Genomic DNA, 16,443 nt, shown 5'->3' with positions numbered 1-16,443 from the left:
AGGAATGGCCAGGCTGAACCTCTCATCAAATCTCGCAGAATCTGGATCCATTTTAAATAGGCTACAACCTCTTTGGAACACATGATAAATAAAAAGGGTAGTTAACAAGGATCAATGCTATTTAGTACCATCTCATGTTAAAACCTTACCAATGATACTCCTAATATCCTACTCTTGTCCCCATTTTAGAGTTGAGAAACCAAGGCCCAGAGAAGTCAAGTAACTTGCTTAAGGCCATACGGCAAGGTAGGCGTGAAAATAGGGATATGAACCTCATCCCAATTGACTCTAAAAGGTCATGGAGATGCTCTCATTTCCAAGAATGAGTTGACATGAGTCCATAGACTCAGGCGTAGCATGTTGGAGCTGAAACAGCCGGGAGGTCAGTCTTCTCATTTAAACAGGAGGCAGCCAGGGTTCCAAAGAGGTGATGGGGCCGTCCCAGGGTGACAGAGCTAGTTAGACCCACAAAATGACTCTCCCAGAAGGTAACTGGACAATATCATGAAACAACTGCTCAGGAACATTTCCTCTGGGGTTTACTTGGGGCGAGGTTCCAGATGAAACAGAATCAGCTTGCTTCCCAGACTATCCAGAGTTTGATTTCTCCTGTACTCAAGTGTGGAGCTTTATATCTATGGAGGCTCAGGGCTTTCTGAGCCTAAGGAAACCCTGCCACCCCAGAGCACGTGGCAGATAGGCCTGGGAGACCGAGGTTCCCCAAACAACCTCTCATCACCCTAGAAAGAACACTCTCCATCCCTGACGGCAAGTTCAAGACCTCAGAGACCCTGGTAAAAATAGCATCGGAAGCTCCCAGGACCAGGATCATTTTAGTAAGAAGCTGAGAGAAATCACAGCTCTCAGGACTTGAATCCACCGTCCGCCATCTCAACTCTTATTTTGAGCTGCAGCCTGAGCTATTAAAAACCAAACATTCTCATTGGCAAGCTCCACAGTTAGCCTCATTTCCACGCTAGAAACACTGTTCTGCCTGAGCTGAAGTTGCACAGCGATTGTTTCTTGTCTCAGCGATGTTGTTTGCAGGCAATACTGGGAGCCAGCGAGGATGTGACCCGGTGGTAATCTGAATTGCTTCACCAAACACATTTTTATCCCATCATCTCGGCTACATGAAAGGGGGCCATAGTGCTCCAGTGTTCAAGACTTTACAGTCCCGCTGTTCGGCAATAAAATGAGGCAAGAAATATTAGCCGTCCCCAGCTGATGCCTTAATTCTTTCCCAACAATGTCAGAGAATCTGTACCCTACAGGTTTTAGTGCCGGCTAAAGCCTGACCCTCGGGCTGGCTTGAATGGAGCGGGAATGAGTTAAGGAGAGCAAGGAGGCTTTAATGGACACAGACCCCGAATAGCCCAGCTTGTCCCGGCCTCCTGCGGACTCACACTCCTTTTCACAGGCCTTGATTGTGTATGGCCCCAGCAGAGACAAAACTACCCATGAGCAGAGGTTACCCCCAGCCGGTACAGGTCAGAGGCATTCTGGGGGAGAAGAGGAGAGGGGGGTGGAGGGGAAGTGAGGGGCACAGGGAGAAGGAGGGAAGTGGTGGTGGGGCTGGGGGAAGGGAGGAGTACAAGTTGGTGTGGATCATTTTCGAGGAGAGATTCATCAAGTCCAAGACTGTGACTGGTCATCTCACCTCCAGGCACACCGTTTTTGAAAACTGGTTCACCGAACAAACGGGAGCTACACTAACGGGAAGTTGAACGTGATGTGTGCAAGTTACCAAAAGAAATAAAATCCTTCTCTATCGTTTTCCAAAAGCTACAGGCCTGAGGTTCCGAGGCTTTCAATAGGATGGCCTCTAATTTGACACTGCAAGATTTTGAAAAATTACAAATGGGTTGTGTTTTACACACCAAACGGAAGCTTTCTCCAGCAATTTTTCAATTATTGCATTGTGAGTCCTCCAAGAAAAGTAACTCTTTTGGCTCAGGGAGCCCAAAGTTACCAAGCAAAGGGAACAGTGTGTTTGCAAGTTTGCAAATAGTCCTTAGAAATGTAGTATGGACAGTATCCTGGACCTTGCTGGAAGAATACAGGTTTGAAGAGGTCCTTTCCTTCCCTCAGAAGGGTTCCTAAACCTTTTATGTAGGCCTTGAACCCCTAACTCAATCGGAGGAAGCCCATAGACTGTTTTTCAAAAAAATGTTCTTAATATGTAGGGTTACAGAGGAAGCCAACTACATTCAAATAGAATTTTCAAAATGTTTTTTTAAAACAATTTTGCAACATAGTGATATGTGTGCCTTTTAATTAATTCATTAAATAACTAGCAGCGGCCTTGACTCTTTTAATTTCAGAATAGTGGTGAGCAAGAAGTGATATTTTGGGAAATCTGAAACATGATAAGAAAATGTGATATGAAAATATCTGTGTTTTGGTGGCTATTGGTGACAAAGTCACAGGTATGGTTAATACCACTGTAGTTGGTTACCTGTGTGTCTAATACGGAATGCTAAGTTGCAGGTACAGGTTAGTGAACATAAAGATGTAAGTGTTCCCCATCCAAGTACACAGATGCCCTGAAATTCTATCCATGGACAAGAAACCCTTCTAAAGGCAAGATGAAGCTCATGACCTTCTGCCCCAGGGCTAAACTGAGGGGTGGTGGGCCAGGGATTCACTGCACCCTCACTGTGACACAGTCTTGGGAAAGCTAAGCGTTTTCTTCTCCTTTTCTGAAGTTTTGGAAACGTTTTGTAAAACAATTTAAAACCATGTCCTTTTTTCAGGACAAGCCTGATGGCTACATGTCCAGCGATTAATAAGCACCTTTGATGTGTTCCTTCAACAACCAGAATTATAGTCGCCAGATAAAGGGTCAGTTAATCGACTAATTCTGAATTTTAATCAGGATCTTGTTCCAGTTGTCCTGGGTTGGCTGAGCTTTAGTGTTAGGGTTTTTCTTTTCAAAGGATGCCGCGGAGGCTTCGCGTTCCCCCTCACTCTTGCATTTTGGGCACACACTGGCTCAGAGACAACCGGGCGCACACACATTCCCCCGTCGGGTCCTCACGGGGGAGCTGTCATCTTGCAACCACAATCATCACATGCCATTGCAGGGGCAACCCGGCAGGAGGGCCCCCCCTAAATGCCGCCCAGCCCCCACGCAGTCCCGGCCAGGCCGAGGCGCCGACACACAGGAGCCGGGCCGGGGCCCCGGTCTCCGGCTTTCCGCAGGGGAGCGGGGAGCGCGCCGGCCCACGCCCACGCCACCCACACTTTGGGCGCACAATCGGGAGCACACCCCTGCGCGCGCACACTGCCACACTCGGGCGCACGCACAACGCGGCCGGGCCACGGACGGCAGTGTAGGCGGCGGGCCGGAGGGGTTCGGGGCGCGCAGCCGGGTCCCCCGCGAGGGCGCAGCCGGCCGCCCCGCCCCGCCCCGCCCCTCGAACCCGCCAAGCCGGGCGCGCCTGGGGCTGCAAAGTTTCGCCGCTAGTCAGCCGAGGCAGCGCGCCGGCTTGGGCTCGGCTCGGCTCTGCGTGGCTCCGGACGGCCGTGACCGCTGGCCGTACCGTGCGCCCGGCTGCGCGCCCAGCTCTGCCCCGCGCGGATCTCGACATCCCGCGCCCCCGCCTGCCGGTGCTGCCCGCGCTGCCCGCGCGCCCTCCCGCCGCAGGGTTTGTTCTCAGCCTCCTGTGCGCCCTCGAGCTCCCTCTTCCTTCTCTTCCCCGGCTCCGACCCCTTCGCCTCCGCCACCCATCATGGCCCGTGGCCCGGCTCGGACCAGCCCGGGACCGGGGTCCCAACTGCTGCCGCTGCTGCCGCTACTTCTGCTGCTGCTCCAGGACGCGGGCGGCAGCCACACGGCCTCCGCCCGGTCCGCCCCGCCCGCGGAGGCCGACGGCCTGGCGGGGTACAAGAACCCCCAGCGGTCTCCAGGGGACGCGGCCGCTGCTCTGGGCCCCGGCACCCAGGACATGGTCGCTGTCCACATGCTCCGGCTTTATGAGAAATACAGCCGAAGAGGCGCGCGGCCAGGAGGGGGCAACACGGTCCGCAGCTTCCGGGCCCGGCTGGGTAAGTAGAGGGGGCCCTGTGGCCCCCTTCTCTTCATCCTCACCGGTCCTCCTCACGTGTCCATCCTCCCACCCCTGCACCTCCGCTTTGCCTCTTCATTGACTGGTTCATTCATTCTTCCATTAACTATCCCCTCCACCGCCGCCCGCCCCCAGCACTCTGTGCCAGGCCCTGAGCTTCCCGTGGGGACGCCGAAGTGGCACAGAGTGACAGAGTTCCTGCCCCTGGGGTGCCACCAAACCTCGGAGGGTGTCACACTTGCCGGACACAGACGACCCCATCCACAAGGCTTTAAGCACAGCGTGGAGATGGGACTGGGCTGGGGGAGCTCACCGTGTGTGTGTGGCAGGGCTCGGGGGGTAGGGATCCATGTCACAGCGTTCAGCTGTGCTGACTCTTGACAGATGAAGGAGGCACTGAAGAGAGCCCATCAGGTGGGTGTAGTGCAGCCCTGATGGAAGTGCCAGGCAGGGGGTGGCCCCTCTAGCTGGGGCACTTAGTGGGTGTGGCAGATGGGGAAGCAGAGTGGACTGAGAATGGCCTTGGGTGCCCAGCCTTGGGTACATGGGACTGAGGCCTGCTAGGCACTAGCATGAAGTGTTCAGACTATGGGGGTTTGAGGAAAGGTCTAGAAGCTTGGGCAGTGGGAGTTCCCAGCCCCCCTCCTGCCCTTGCCCCTCCTGGGCAGATCCTTTCCCCTTTACCCACACCTTGGATGGAGCTTCACCGAGCCCTCCCTGCCCTGCTTCCGAGAGCATTTCAGAATCCTGCCTCAGCTGTCTGCCTGCCTGGGCTGGGTGACCTCTGCAGGCCCTGGGTGAGCAGAGATGAGGCGAAGGGGTGATGGGAAGACCCTGGTTGTCATGGAGATTACTCATGGTCTCAGAATGCCATTGCAGAACATGTGAGTAGGGGTCCCCTGCAGCCCTTGTGAAGGAGGAGGCCATTCATCAGGAGAAAGACCATTGGTCTGTAGGGCCGCCTCTTGAGGTAGAGGGGAACAAGCCCAACACTGGGGTCAGACAGCCTGGAGTCAGATCTGCCACCTTCCTGTGGATCACTGGCTGTGTTACTTAGGGTACCACTCCGTGGCCTCAGAGCCAGACACTGGAAGCTTGGTCTTGCATAAACATGTACTGGGAGCTCCTGCCACAGAGAAGCCCCTTCCCCCCATCCTCTACTGGGCAGACTTACTAGGTCATTGTTCCTGGGTTCCAGGCCAACCAGATCTAACTCTATCCTCCCTGGTACCTTTTATTCACCTCTTGGGGCCCATTTCTGGAGCATCATTATTAAGTCACTCAAGAATCATCTAGCATGACTATGATCTTGGGCAAATCACTGAAGCTCTGTGGACTTGAGTGTACTCATCCACAAAATGGGCAGGTCATGGTAATATCTTCCCTGTAGCATTTCAGGAAAGATGACATGAGTTGATACGTGTAAGCCCTAAGCCCAGCACTGGCCAGGTTAAGTGTTGGTGCATCGTGTTTCCCTGGAGTACAAAACACTTGTGTTCATATAGGTGTAGACTTGACCTTGCATCCATTAACTCAGTCCCCAAAGCCTTGCAGTTGAGGAAAGCAAGGCCAGCAAGTTCACTGCTGCAATAAGGGTTGAGCACTCCCACTGAGCCCACCCTGTTGCTGCAGGCCCAGGCATGGAGGTGCACAGTCTGTTTTTCAGTCTTCACAGGCTGGGGGTTTTTCAGTCTTCACAAGCAACACTTAGCCCTGAAAAGGATCTGGTGACAGTACTTCAGATCCAGCCCTCCCATTTTGCAGATAAGGAGACTGAGGCCAGGCCAGAGCAAGCTGTTCACAGTGGCAGTGGTTGGCACCGACCATCTGTCAGGCTCATGCTGTTCTCACTACTAGCCCCCTCCCCCAACCTCCATCAGAACTGAGCCCAGGACTTAGGAGACAGAGGATGGAACAGATCCTGGGAGATCAGGGTCTGATCAGAATTATTCTGGATCAGTCTAGGACTATTTGACAAATCCAATACTCTTGTTTGGAACCATTTGAAACAGCCATGGGTACAAGTCCCAGCTCCACCTGCTACTAGTATGTGTGCTGTGGTACACATCACTTTACCTCTCTGAGTATCAATTTTTTGTGTACATAGTGGGGGTGGGGTGAAGATTCAATGGGATGAGGTGGGGTCTGTGCCTGGCAGAGAGTAGGCCCAAGCAGCTTGGTTTCCCTTCTCCTCCCTTGACTGACTTAAATTGGGTTCATACCCAGTCCCTCACCAGCCCTCAGAAGTGCCTGCTTTGTGACCCAGCGACCAAGCTGTGAGGAGGTGTGAGCCTGGGTGGGGACCCCTCATTTTATGGATGAGGCACACATGTGGGGGACTTCAGCTCTGGTCCTGGATCGTACCGGTACCAGCCTGCTCCATGACGGTGACCTCTGCTGCCTCAGTGGGGTGGTCTCTGCAACCCGTGTTACAGTGGAACTGTGTCCCTTGCCTGCCTCTAGGCAGCACAGCTCAGGTTCCAAGCAGGCTGTGAGCTGGACTGGTAAGGGCCAGATCCTGAGTCTGTGACTGGGGCCAGGGACTGAACTTGTCTGTGACTCAGTTTTTTTCACTTCTAAAATGGGACTAATAATGCTCTCTTCCTTATAGGGTTTTTTAAATGAACTGAGATATGTTCAGTGCTTAACACAGTGCCTGGCACATGTAAGTTCAATAATGTTTTAGCTCTACTATGATTACTCCAGCCACCTGGCTCCTTCCCTCCCTTCCATTGCTCCTTGAAGTGCATCAGTGGAGAGAGCTTCTGAGCCTGACCATAAGGGTTAAGGTTAGACACATGCAGCCTCAAATGACCTGCATTTAAATCTAGGCTCTTCCACCTACGTATGTGATATTGGCCAAGTTACTTAACCTCTCTGAGGTTGGAGTCTTCATCTCTAAAATGAGAGTAAGAATACATACTCATCTGTCGAGAGTGCCAAAAGTCAGTCAGTTCCCCAAGTCTTTCCTGAGCACCTCATTCAGTGGCAGGTGCTGTAAGCTCAGAGGACACAGAAAAGCAGAGACTATTGGCCTTGCCCCGAAAAGCTCACGGGCTGGTGGAGAAGGGAGAAGTAAACAGAAGAATGTGAGCAGTGGCACAGGTAGGACAATGGAGTGAGAAAGGGCTAGGGGTGGGCTTCAGGAGCCCCAAAGGACAGCACTGACCTGGCAGGGGAAGGGCTGGTGGGGAGGGTCCAGTGAAGCCTTCCCAGAGCAGGGGAGGCCCCAGACAGACTCTGAAGGGCAGGGGGTGTTAGCCAGGTGTAGAAGTGAAGCAGAGCCCTATGTGCCTGGAACTGTGAGGCGTTTGGTTTCAGTGAGGAAACAACAGGAAGAAAGAGGCAGAAAATGGAAGTGAACCAGTGGGCCACCAAGGCCTGTAAGCAGTGGGGCAGTATAGAGAGTGTGTATGGTGAGAGAGGGGTGAGGGAGGAGGAGGGAGGGAGAGAAGAAAAGAGGAGAGGGGAGAAGGAGAGACAAGAGATTATAAGGGAAATGGATACTTACCCAGAAATCATAGAAAATCACAGTAAAGAAAAGAAATCATCCCCAATCGCAATCCAGATATAACCAGAGTTAATATTTTGTGGAATATTATATATAGTTTTTACCCTAATGGGATCACAGTTGCAGCAGGTAAAACTTGTTATATCTTCATTCTCATTTGAAGTTACTGTTTTCTTTTTCATTACTGGTCATCCTGAATTGTTTTTCATGCTTTTTGACCATTCGAATTTTTTCCCGTGGAAACCACTTCGTCCACTTGGGGTTCTGGTCTTTTTCCTACTGATATGTAGAGGTTGTGAAGGATGTTAACTCTTCTTCTGCAATAGATGATTCCCTGTCAAGCACGAGTGTGTTGTGAGGGTGACAGTGTCCCCTGGGGTCACAGTGGTGGTCGAGGTCAGACTGTGGGCTAAGACAGTGGTGGAAAGATGCAGAGTTCAGGGTGGTTGTGGAGAAACAGGATGTGGAGAAATAGGAACTAGGATAAGTTGCGTGCAGGAGGGGGAAGAGGCTGTGAAAATTCTCAGGCTCCTGCTGGAGAGGGTGGACAGGTGGCAATGCCTCCCGCTGGGCACGAGGACAGGGAGCAGGGGTGGGGGGTCCTGAGTGTAGCAGTAGCTTGTGACACCACATGACCACTGTGTTCTGAGCATGTGCTGGGTGCCAGACACCTTGCTGAGAGCACTGCAGAGATGATCTCACAACTTCAGGAGGCATGTACACATATTCTGCTTGATTAACAGATGAGGAAACTGAGGCGCAGAGAAGTTGTGTGACTTCCTAAGGCCCCACAGCTAGTCAGTGATGAAGCAGGGTTTAAACCCTGACTCTGAAGCCTGCCTAAAAACAGACACTCAGTACACATTAGTTCTCTTTCCTTCTCTGCACCACCACTGGTGGCCCACCACTTCCTTCCTTCAGCTTATTATGTTGGTGTTTGCATCTTCAGCCCGGCATTCTCACTCTGGTCACCCTGATGGCTGTTTCAGGGGCAATGAGTGAAGGGACAGACCTCCAGGTGACTTGGATGCTGTTTCTACAGAGCAGAGCATTCGGAGGGTCCTCTTGGCCTGAGAGTTGGCCAGCAGGGAGCCTGGGGGGACCCTTGGACTAGGGCTGCTTCCCTACCTCTTTCCTCTCTAGTCCCATCCCTAAAGAGTTGGGAAGGAGGTTGAGTGCCCAGTAGAGTGGACCTGACTAGGGTTCTCAGATTTCCAAAGACCACAGAGAGATCAACTTGTCTAAATAAGATCAGTCCTTTCTTTCCTGGAGAGTCAGAACACAAAATCATCCAAATAATGACTTTTATTTGCAAAATATTTAGAGTTCACAGCACATGATCTTTGTTACATAAGCTGTTAGGCAGACCCCGATTCTATCCAGAGCACCTGGTTGGGGAGGGTGGGGAAGGGCATGGGCTTGGGGTCAGACAGTCCTGGAAGCACGCCCTGGCTCCGCCCCTTGCCAGCTGGGGGACTTTAAGCACTTTAAACAAGTTATGTAGTCATGTACCCTCTCTGAAGGTCCATCTTTTTGTCCATTTGCCATGTCTGCTGCCCTCATTGTGAACACGAGGAATCAAGCATGCATATATGCTTGGAACTTGGAGCTTCCTAATCAGTAAACAATATTATTCCCATTTTAAAGATGAGAAAACTAAGGCTCAAGGGGAAGTAACTGGACAAACCTCCTGCTGTGCAGTGCCTCCAGCTGGGTTTGCATAATCAGCTACATCTTTCCAAAGGAGACTTTCTGGACTTCTTTTAGGATGTTCACTGAGCCCCAGGGCAGCAGGCCAGGAACCCACTTTGTTAAGTGAAGCAGACAGATCTAGCAAAGACCCCTCCCCTCCCCTGCCATTCAGCACACATTTCTGAGCACTGACGATCACTCAGGCCTCGTGCTAGGATCTAGGGATACAGCAGTGCACACAGCTGGCAAAGCCCCGCCCTCTTGGAGTGTGTGTTCTAGAGGGAAAGAGAAACAATTGCAACGACATATATTATATCAAGATGTCCCAAAGTGACGTGAAGACAAATGAAGCCAGGGACAGACAGAGTGATGGGGCTGTTCCTTCAGCCAAGGGAGTCCGTGGTACCCTTTGTTGGGGATGCCGCTTGAGCAAAGGCCCAAAGGAGAGAGGAGTGATTCCTAGAGGAGAAGTGATGACAGCAGAAGGAAGAGCTGGGACAAAGCCCTGAGATGGGAGCTTCATGTTTGTAAGGACAGGAAGGCCAGGGTGACTGGGGCAGAGATGGGGGTGCGGGGAGCAGATGGAGTTGGGGAGGTAAGCAGGCCAGATCAAGTAGGGCCTTGGTAAAGGGTTGAGTTTTATTTGGGGGGCAATGGAGAGCTCTGAGCAGGATGGTGACCTGAGGTCGAAAGCACCCAGCCCGCCGGGGGCCTCTCCTGGACACAGCTCTGTGAAGCTGCGACGGGCACTGCAGGTGGGCGTCCCCACCATCGCTGTCTGTCTCATCCCTGGGCTGAGCTTTTCTGAGTGCCTGTAATCACCTTTGCTAGGACCCTGATCAGCCCAGCGCTTAGCCCAGCGTAGGAGTTTCCCAAATATTTATCTGGAAAAGGGAGGGAGGCAGGGAGGGGTGAAGGAAAGAAGAGGGGAATGATAAGAGGGAGGAAGGAAGGATCTCTTGTAGCTGACCATGAGATGGGAGCCACAGGCACCAGCACAGTTCATAGGAAATAGGGACTTCTCTTTGGAGATACTCCTTTGTGACCTGGGCTCATCCACGCTGGGAGGCTTCAGGTAGGTGGCCTTCTCTCAGCCACAGCCTGGAGCCCCCTGCAATGCAGGCACAGTCAGAGAGCTGGGCCAGCCTGTGGCCCTTCATGCCCTGGAGATGGGAGTGACCCATCTCCACCTCCACGGTTCCCAGCGGGGGGTGGGGGCGTGGTCATCACGCATCAGACTGCCTTGTGAGGAGCGAGCTGCCTATGGCCAAAGGCATTCAAGCCACATGGAGGAAGGACTCCTGCCCTGAGTGTAATTCATCAGGCTGCCCGACCTCTAAGGTTCTTCCCTCTCTGAGTTCCTGCGCGTGCTCTCTGTGGTTCTCCATCCTAAGGCAAGGGCAGCATTTGCTGTCCCTCTCCTGCACCCTGTGCAGAAATAACCTCCAGGGGAGGGCACCCCATCCTCCTCTACAACACGTTTTGCCACCCTGGGGCAGTCCTCCCAGCACCTTCACTGGGCCGCACCCACCTCAAGCCAAGGTTGCTGTCCCTGCCTTGGTGGTCACAGTTATCCTTCTTTATATCCTCTCTCATTCTTTACCTTGTCACTGGAAGGGGGGCCAAGGTGCTTTTCTCTGGGAAGCCCCATCTCGGTTCCCCCAGTCTGCTGTTTTCCTTCTCACCAAGAGCCGCAGGTTTCTAGGCCAAAGATGCTTGCATCCTGCTGTGAAGGGCCAGCCCTTTGGAAGAAGTCAGAAATGTCTATTTTAGAGCCTCTTAAGTGTTCTCCCGCAAAGAACCTGTTAGCGGAACAATGGAGTTGACTTGAATTGGATAAAAGAAAAACACTTTTTCTGCTGTGTTAGCTGGACCATTGAGTAAGAGGGGCCCGAATTGGTGTAGGAGGAGCTTGCTCTGCCAGCCTTGGCCATTTAGATAAAAGTGGCATAGAAGCATATTTGGGGGATTCCCCCTTTGTGCCTGGCACATTACATATGTTATTTATTTAATCCTCCAAGCATTCAGGTGAGATAGAGATTCTATTGTCTCTGTGAGGCAGATGAGCAAGGCATGGTCCCGTTGAGGCCTGGGAGCCTGGTTCCTAGAGCCTTCCTCAGCTTGGGGGGTAGGGGCTGCCTTGCTGGTGAACTTGCACCCCATCCACAAGTCAACCCCGGATGCTGCAGATACACAGCCACCACCCATCGTTGCTTCCCAAACTTAGAATCCCTTAGAATGCTGGTTAGAATAAGAAGTCCTGGGCCCCATTGTCCCAGACCCTCTGAATCAGTATCTCCAGAGGAGGAAAGCAGTGATCTTTGAGCTTTGGGAAATGCAGGACTCGAGGACCATGACACTCAAGGCCGCAGTGTTTGGGGAAGCTAGGTTTAAATGTGCATCAAGACTCGTGCTTCTCCTTATGTGTGGACATATTGAGGGGCTGCTGTGGACATGCTGAGGGTTTTTTTCTGAGAATTAGGTAAGGTAGTGTCTTTAGAATGTCACCCAAGCTTTGACTGGCATTTGACTGGCATTTATTGGGCCCTCTGACTTTTCCTTCCTTCCTCTTTCCTCCCTTAAAAGTACATGAAAGTTCACAATTGAACTATGCCTTCTTCCCAATAGAAACAAATAACCTTAAACTGAAGACTTTGATTTAAAAAATGCCTGCTGAATCTGTGGATGCAGGTGTCAGAGAAACTGTGACCCATTTTCTACACACACACGCACACACACACACATTCCCTCTCTTGGAAGCCCTGTACCTCTCCCAGCTTCACCCAGCAGACAGACCCCTGGCAACAGGAAATAGGGCAGTGGGAGGGAGACAGCCCCCCTGACAGCTCTGGTCTCCGGCTCTTCTGCAGCATCACAGGGAGATGATGCCTCCCTCCCATCCAAACCCTAGAGAGGGCTTGCTATTCACAGACCTCATGCTGCCAGGGCTTGGGGCAGCTTTCTGCCCTGGGGTCCTGGTGTACACCTGGTAGAACCAAGAGAGAAAGGAAAGAGTGGTTGACAGCCCCAGGGATGCAGGGGCCAAGAGTATTCTCGAGCTGCAGATGTGATGTCTGAGGGATCCCGGTCCTTATGGTTCCAGTCTCTGGAAGGCAACCTGGATGTTGGAGATTTTATTGAGTGACCTGGTACAACCCTGATAGTGCTTTTTCTTTGTAAAACAAGTTTAAAAGGGCTTGGGCGGAATAAATAGCAGACACCTAAATGGCTGTGTTCTTAAGCCCAGTTTCCCTCAGAAGCTACTCAGAATGCTGGGAAAGCGTGAGGCACTCTAATTTACCTCATTTGGAAGAAGGACTGCATTTAATGTCTACAAAATAGAAAGCTGCGCAGATACAGGGGGGCTACAGTCAGCAGGGCTCAGACCCAACACAAGCTATCCCAAATACCTGATTCCATCTTATCTCATGAATGCAGGTGGGGGAGATCATTTGTTCATTGAGAGGCATTGGAGTGCAGAGGCAGGAACTGGAGCTTCAGGGTCCAGCAGCCCTGAGCATCTACCCTGTCTACCACCTTTCTTTTCTTCCTTTCTTTGCAATGGGATATGACAGTCCCCAACCTCTCTGACCTCAATCCCTCATCCTCATCTGGTCCCTGAAAATAGCAAAGGGTGCCCTCATCAGTTCAATGTGAGGCTTACAGGAGATGAGGAAAGCCTGGCGGGCCTGAAAGTGCTCCCTCAATGGGCATTCCTCCTCCACTTCCTGGACGGGACACCCTATGAGCACGGGGGCCTGTCCAGGAGACAACCTAACAGGCTGTGGTCTGTCCTTCCCTCGCAGAAGTGGTCAACCAGAAGACCGTGTACTTCTTCAACCTGACGTCCATGCAGGACTCAGAAATGATCCTCATGGCCACATTCCACTTCTACTCGGAGCCGCGGTGGCCCCGGGCACGCGAGGCACCATGCAAGCAGCGGGCCAAGAGTGCATCCTGCCGCCTGCTGCCCCCGGACCCGCCTGCACGCCAGCACCTGCTCTTCCGAAGCCTCTCGCAGAACACGGCCACGCAGGGGCTGCTCCGCGGGACCATGGCCCTGCTGCCGCCGCCCCGGGGCCTGTGGCGGGCCAAGGACATCTCCCCCATCGTCAAGGCGGCCCGCCGGGATGGCGAGCTGCTCCTGTCCGCCCAGCTGGATTCTGGGGAGGAGGACCTGGGGGTACCCAGGCCCGGCCCCCATGCACCCTACCTCCTCATCTACGCCAACGACCTGGCCATCTCAGAGCCCAACAGCGTGGCAGTGACACTGCAGAGATATGACCCCTTCCAGGCTGGGGACCCAGAGCCTGGAGCAGCCCCCAACAGCTCGGCGGACCCCCGAGTGCGCCGGGCCACGCAGACCACGGGACCGCTCCAGAACAACGAGCTGCCAGGGCTGGACGAGAGGCCGGCACATGCCCCCCACGCCCAGCACTACCACAGGCACGAGCTGTGGCCCAGCCCCTTCCGTGCACTGAAGCCTCGGCCGGGCCGCAAGGACCGCAGGAAGAAGGGCCAGGATGTGTTCATGGCCTCCTCGCAGGTGCTGGACTTTGACGAGAAGACGATGCAGAAAGCCCGGAGGAAGCAGTGGGACGAGCCGCGGGTTTGCTCCCGGAGGTATCTGAAGGTGGACTTTGCAGACATCGGGTGGAACGAGTGGATCATCTCCCCCAAGTCGTTCGATGCTTACTACTGCTCAGGAGCCTGCGAGTTCCCCATGCCCAAGGTACAGTGTGTGGGTCACCCCGCTGTGTTCTGCCCCTGGGCTAATTGTGACTCTCAGCTCTGCCCCTGAAGGCAAGTCCCTCTGCCTCCTCACTCTGTTTCCTGCCTGTAAATCGGGATAATAACACCTCCCACCTACTCAAGCTAGAGAATAGGTAGACAGAGGTGCCAAAATGGCAGCCTGTTGGGTGGATACAGCCCACAGATGGATGGGGTCTGGCTGTGCCTTCATTGAATTTGAGTTTTAAATCAGAACCTTTCTTCTTTTGCAAAACAGGAGATCCATGTCCTTAGATGTGTGTTCCAACATAGCAATATCCACAGAGGTTGAGGAGAGCCTGGCCCCCTGCACATAGGTCAGGTCTCTTAAGCCCCCTCCTCACCAAGGCTCTTCTAGAAACCTGGCCTGGATCTCAGGGCGTTGGGGTCTGTGACCGGCACAGAGCTGGCCTCAGTGGCTTCCCAGTGTGACTGTCCATCCCCCACCCCCGACTCAGGGCAGGAACTCACAGGGCAGCTAGCTCTCATTGTACACAAGTCGGCAGGACACACAGCACGGGGCTGTTTACCCCATTGCACTGGCCCGGGGTTTTCAGATGCTCACCTTCCCTCCAGCCTGGGCCATGGTTCTGTCCATCCATCTCCCCACATCCTGAACCATGGTGGGCTGGCTGCCTGCTGATGTTGACCTCAGCACAGAGCACACACTTTCCTCCTACTTAGCTCCTCTGCTGAATTCCAGGTCATGCCTTCCTCTCCAAGAAAGGAAGTCAGCGCGTAAATCCACTGTGAACGTAAATAAATCAGCCAGCTGGGAAATCCCAGACCCAGACGTGGGGCCACATTAACCTGTTTGGGAATTAAGAGGCTTCTCCTCAAAGCCGTGCATGTGCAGGAGAGAGGAAGGGAGGTGCCTGACAGAGAGACAGGCGTCTGCTGGAAGGGCCCAGCCCGGTGGATGCAGGGTGAGTACAGCAGGCTCCTGCTGGCTGACCCTGCACTTACCTTATCAGTCTGCCTGGCTGTCTTTCCACCTTCCCTGACACCAGCCTGAACTCCCCAAATGCCGGTGTCCCTCTCCTCCCACCTCCCCACCAGAGGCACTGTGCATATAAAACTCTGGCTGACAATGAGCTGAAGCAACTGTGAAGTGGTCCTCTTCATCTTGTGGGAGGTGCCGTGTTTGCTGCTGGGACCCAGACTCTTCTGGATGTGAGAGGCTGCCTGGGGAGGGAGGGGAAGAGAGCTGGTGTGGGCCCAGCGAGCATAGTTTCCAAGCCAGACTACTTTCTAACGGAGGGCTCCTGGTCCAGTTATTTAGTCATTTTAAGCCTCAGTTTCACCAGGAAAATTAAAGTCATACCCACCCCATAAGGTTGATTCAATGACAAAATGGGGTGATGCAGGTGAAGCAGTGCCTGACACCCCAAAGTCAGACCCACCTGGGAACTGTGAGTTTCCAGCCCCATCACACTGATGCACTTGTGCCTGCAGGGCTTCCCCTCCTGTGCTGAGAATGCGATCACATGGCAAGCGTGTCGGTGCTCCCTGGACCATAAAGTCTGGGCAGCTATGGCCCCAGGCAGAACCTCCAAGCTTCTGCACTGCCTTCCCTCTGGGGCTCCTGCCCAGTTCCTGGTGCTCCTCGGGGATGTGTGACGCGCAGGTGCCCCCAAGTGGCCAGTGACATGTAGGGGATGTGCCTTCCCTCTGGGAGCCCGAAGGGCAGGAAGGCCTTTTGCAAAAGTCCCTAGGACTCAGTCTGCCACTGATTTCAAAAGAAATGTGTACCCAACCCTGTGATCTCACCTTTTCTTCTAGGTCAGTGCCTTTTCTGTGGCCTCAGTCAAGGACATGCAGGCAGCATGGTGGGTGGGTGAGGACTGCAGGGTGGACAGAGTTCGGAGGTGACCATGCTCCTTTCCCCCTTGCAGATCGTCCGCCCCTCCAACCACGCCACCATCCAGAGCATCGTCAGGGCTGTGGGCATCGTCCCGGGCATCCCAGAGCCTTGCTGTGTTCCCGACAAGATGAACTCTCTTGGGGTCCTCTTCCTGGATGAGAACCGGAATGTGGTTCTGAAGGTGTACCCCAACATGTCTGTGGAGACCTGTGCCTGCCGGTAAGACCAGCCGCTCTGGAGTGGAAAGAACCTGCCCTGCCTGCACACAGCAGGGCAGCATTCTTGGAACCTTCTGGAGTGAGCACTTGACTCAGGGTGCAGCTGCAAAGGCAGGGCACAGCTTGCAGGCAACCATCTGTCACCCCAGGGCATCATTCTGGGGTCTTTCACTGCTGGTGACTCAGCCCCCTCAATGCTAGTCCGAATCCTTTGAAGGGATCTGGGTATTAGCCCTGGCCTGACGGTTGCCCACTGCCTGTCTGCTGTGCTCTGAAGGCCTGAAAACCGGACATGTCCACAGGCTGGGTTTTGTGACT

The 16,443-nt window shown here is 53.5% G+C and overlaps 1 protein-coding gene across 1 annotated transcript; it reads left to right on the top strand.

Moving 5' to 3' along the window:
- Positions 1-3,734: 3,734 nt before the first annotated feature.
- Positions 3,735-16,130, top strand: GDF10 (growth differentiation factor 10; the record flags this gene model as incomplete). The annotated part of the gene is made up of 3 exons (XM_079699175.1): positions 3,735-4,050; positions 13,080-14,005; positions 15,939-16,130. The coding sequence occupies 3 exons, from the start codon at positions 3,735-3,737 to the stop codon at positions 16,128-16,130; spliced, it is 1,434 nt and encodes a 477-aa protein (XP_079555301.1).
- Positions 16,131-16,443: the final 313 nt, after the last annotated feature.

The sequence above is a fragment of the Hyperoodon ampullatus genome (assembly GCF_949752795.1).
Source record: "Hyperoodon ampullatus genome assembly, chromosome: 1".
In the NCBI taxonomy this organism is placed as follows: domain Eukaryota; kingdom Metazoa; phylum Chordata; class Mammalia; order Artiodactyla; family Ziphiidae; genus Hyperoodon; species Hyperoodon ampullatus.
The sequence above is the reverse complement of the archived record's forward strand: the minus strand, read 5'-3'. Positions and strand labels throughout refer to the sequence as shown.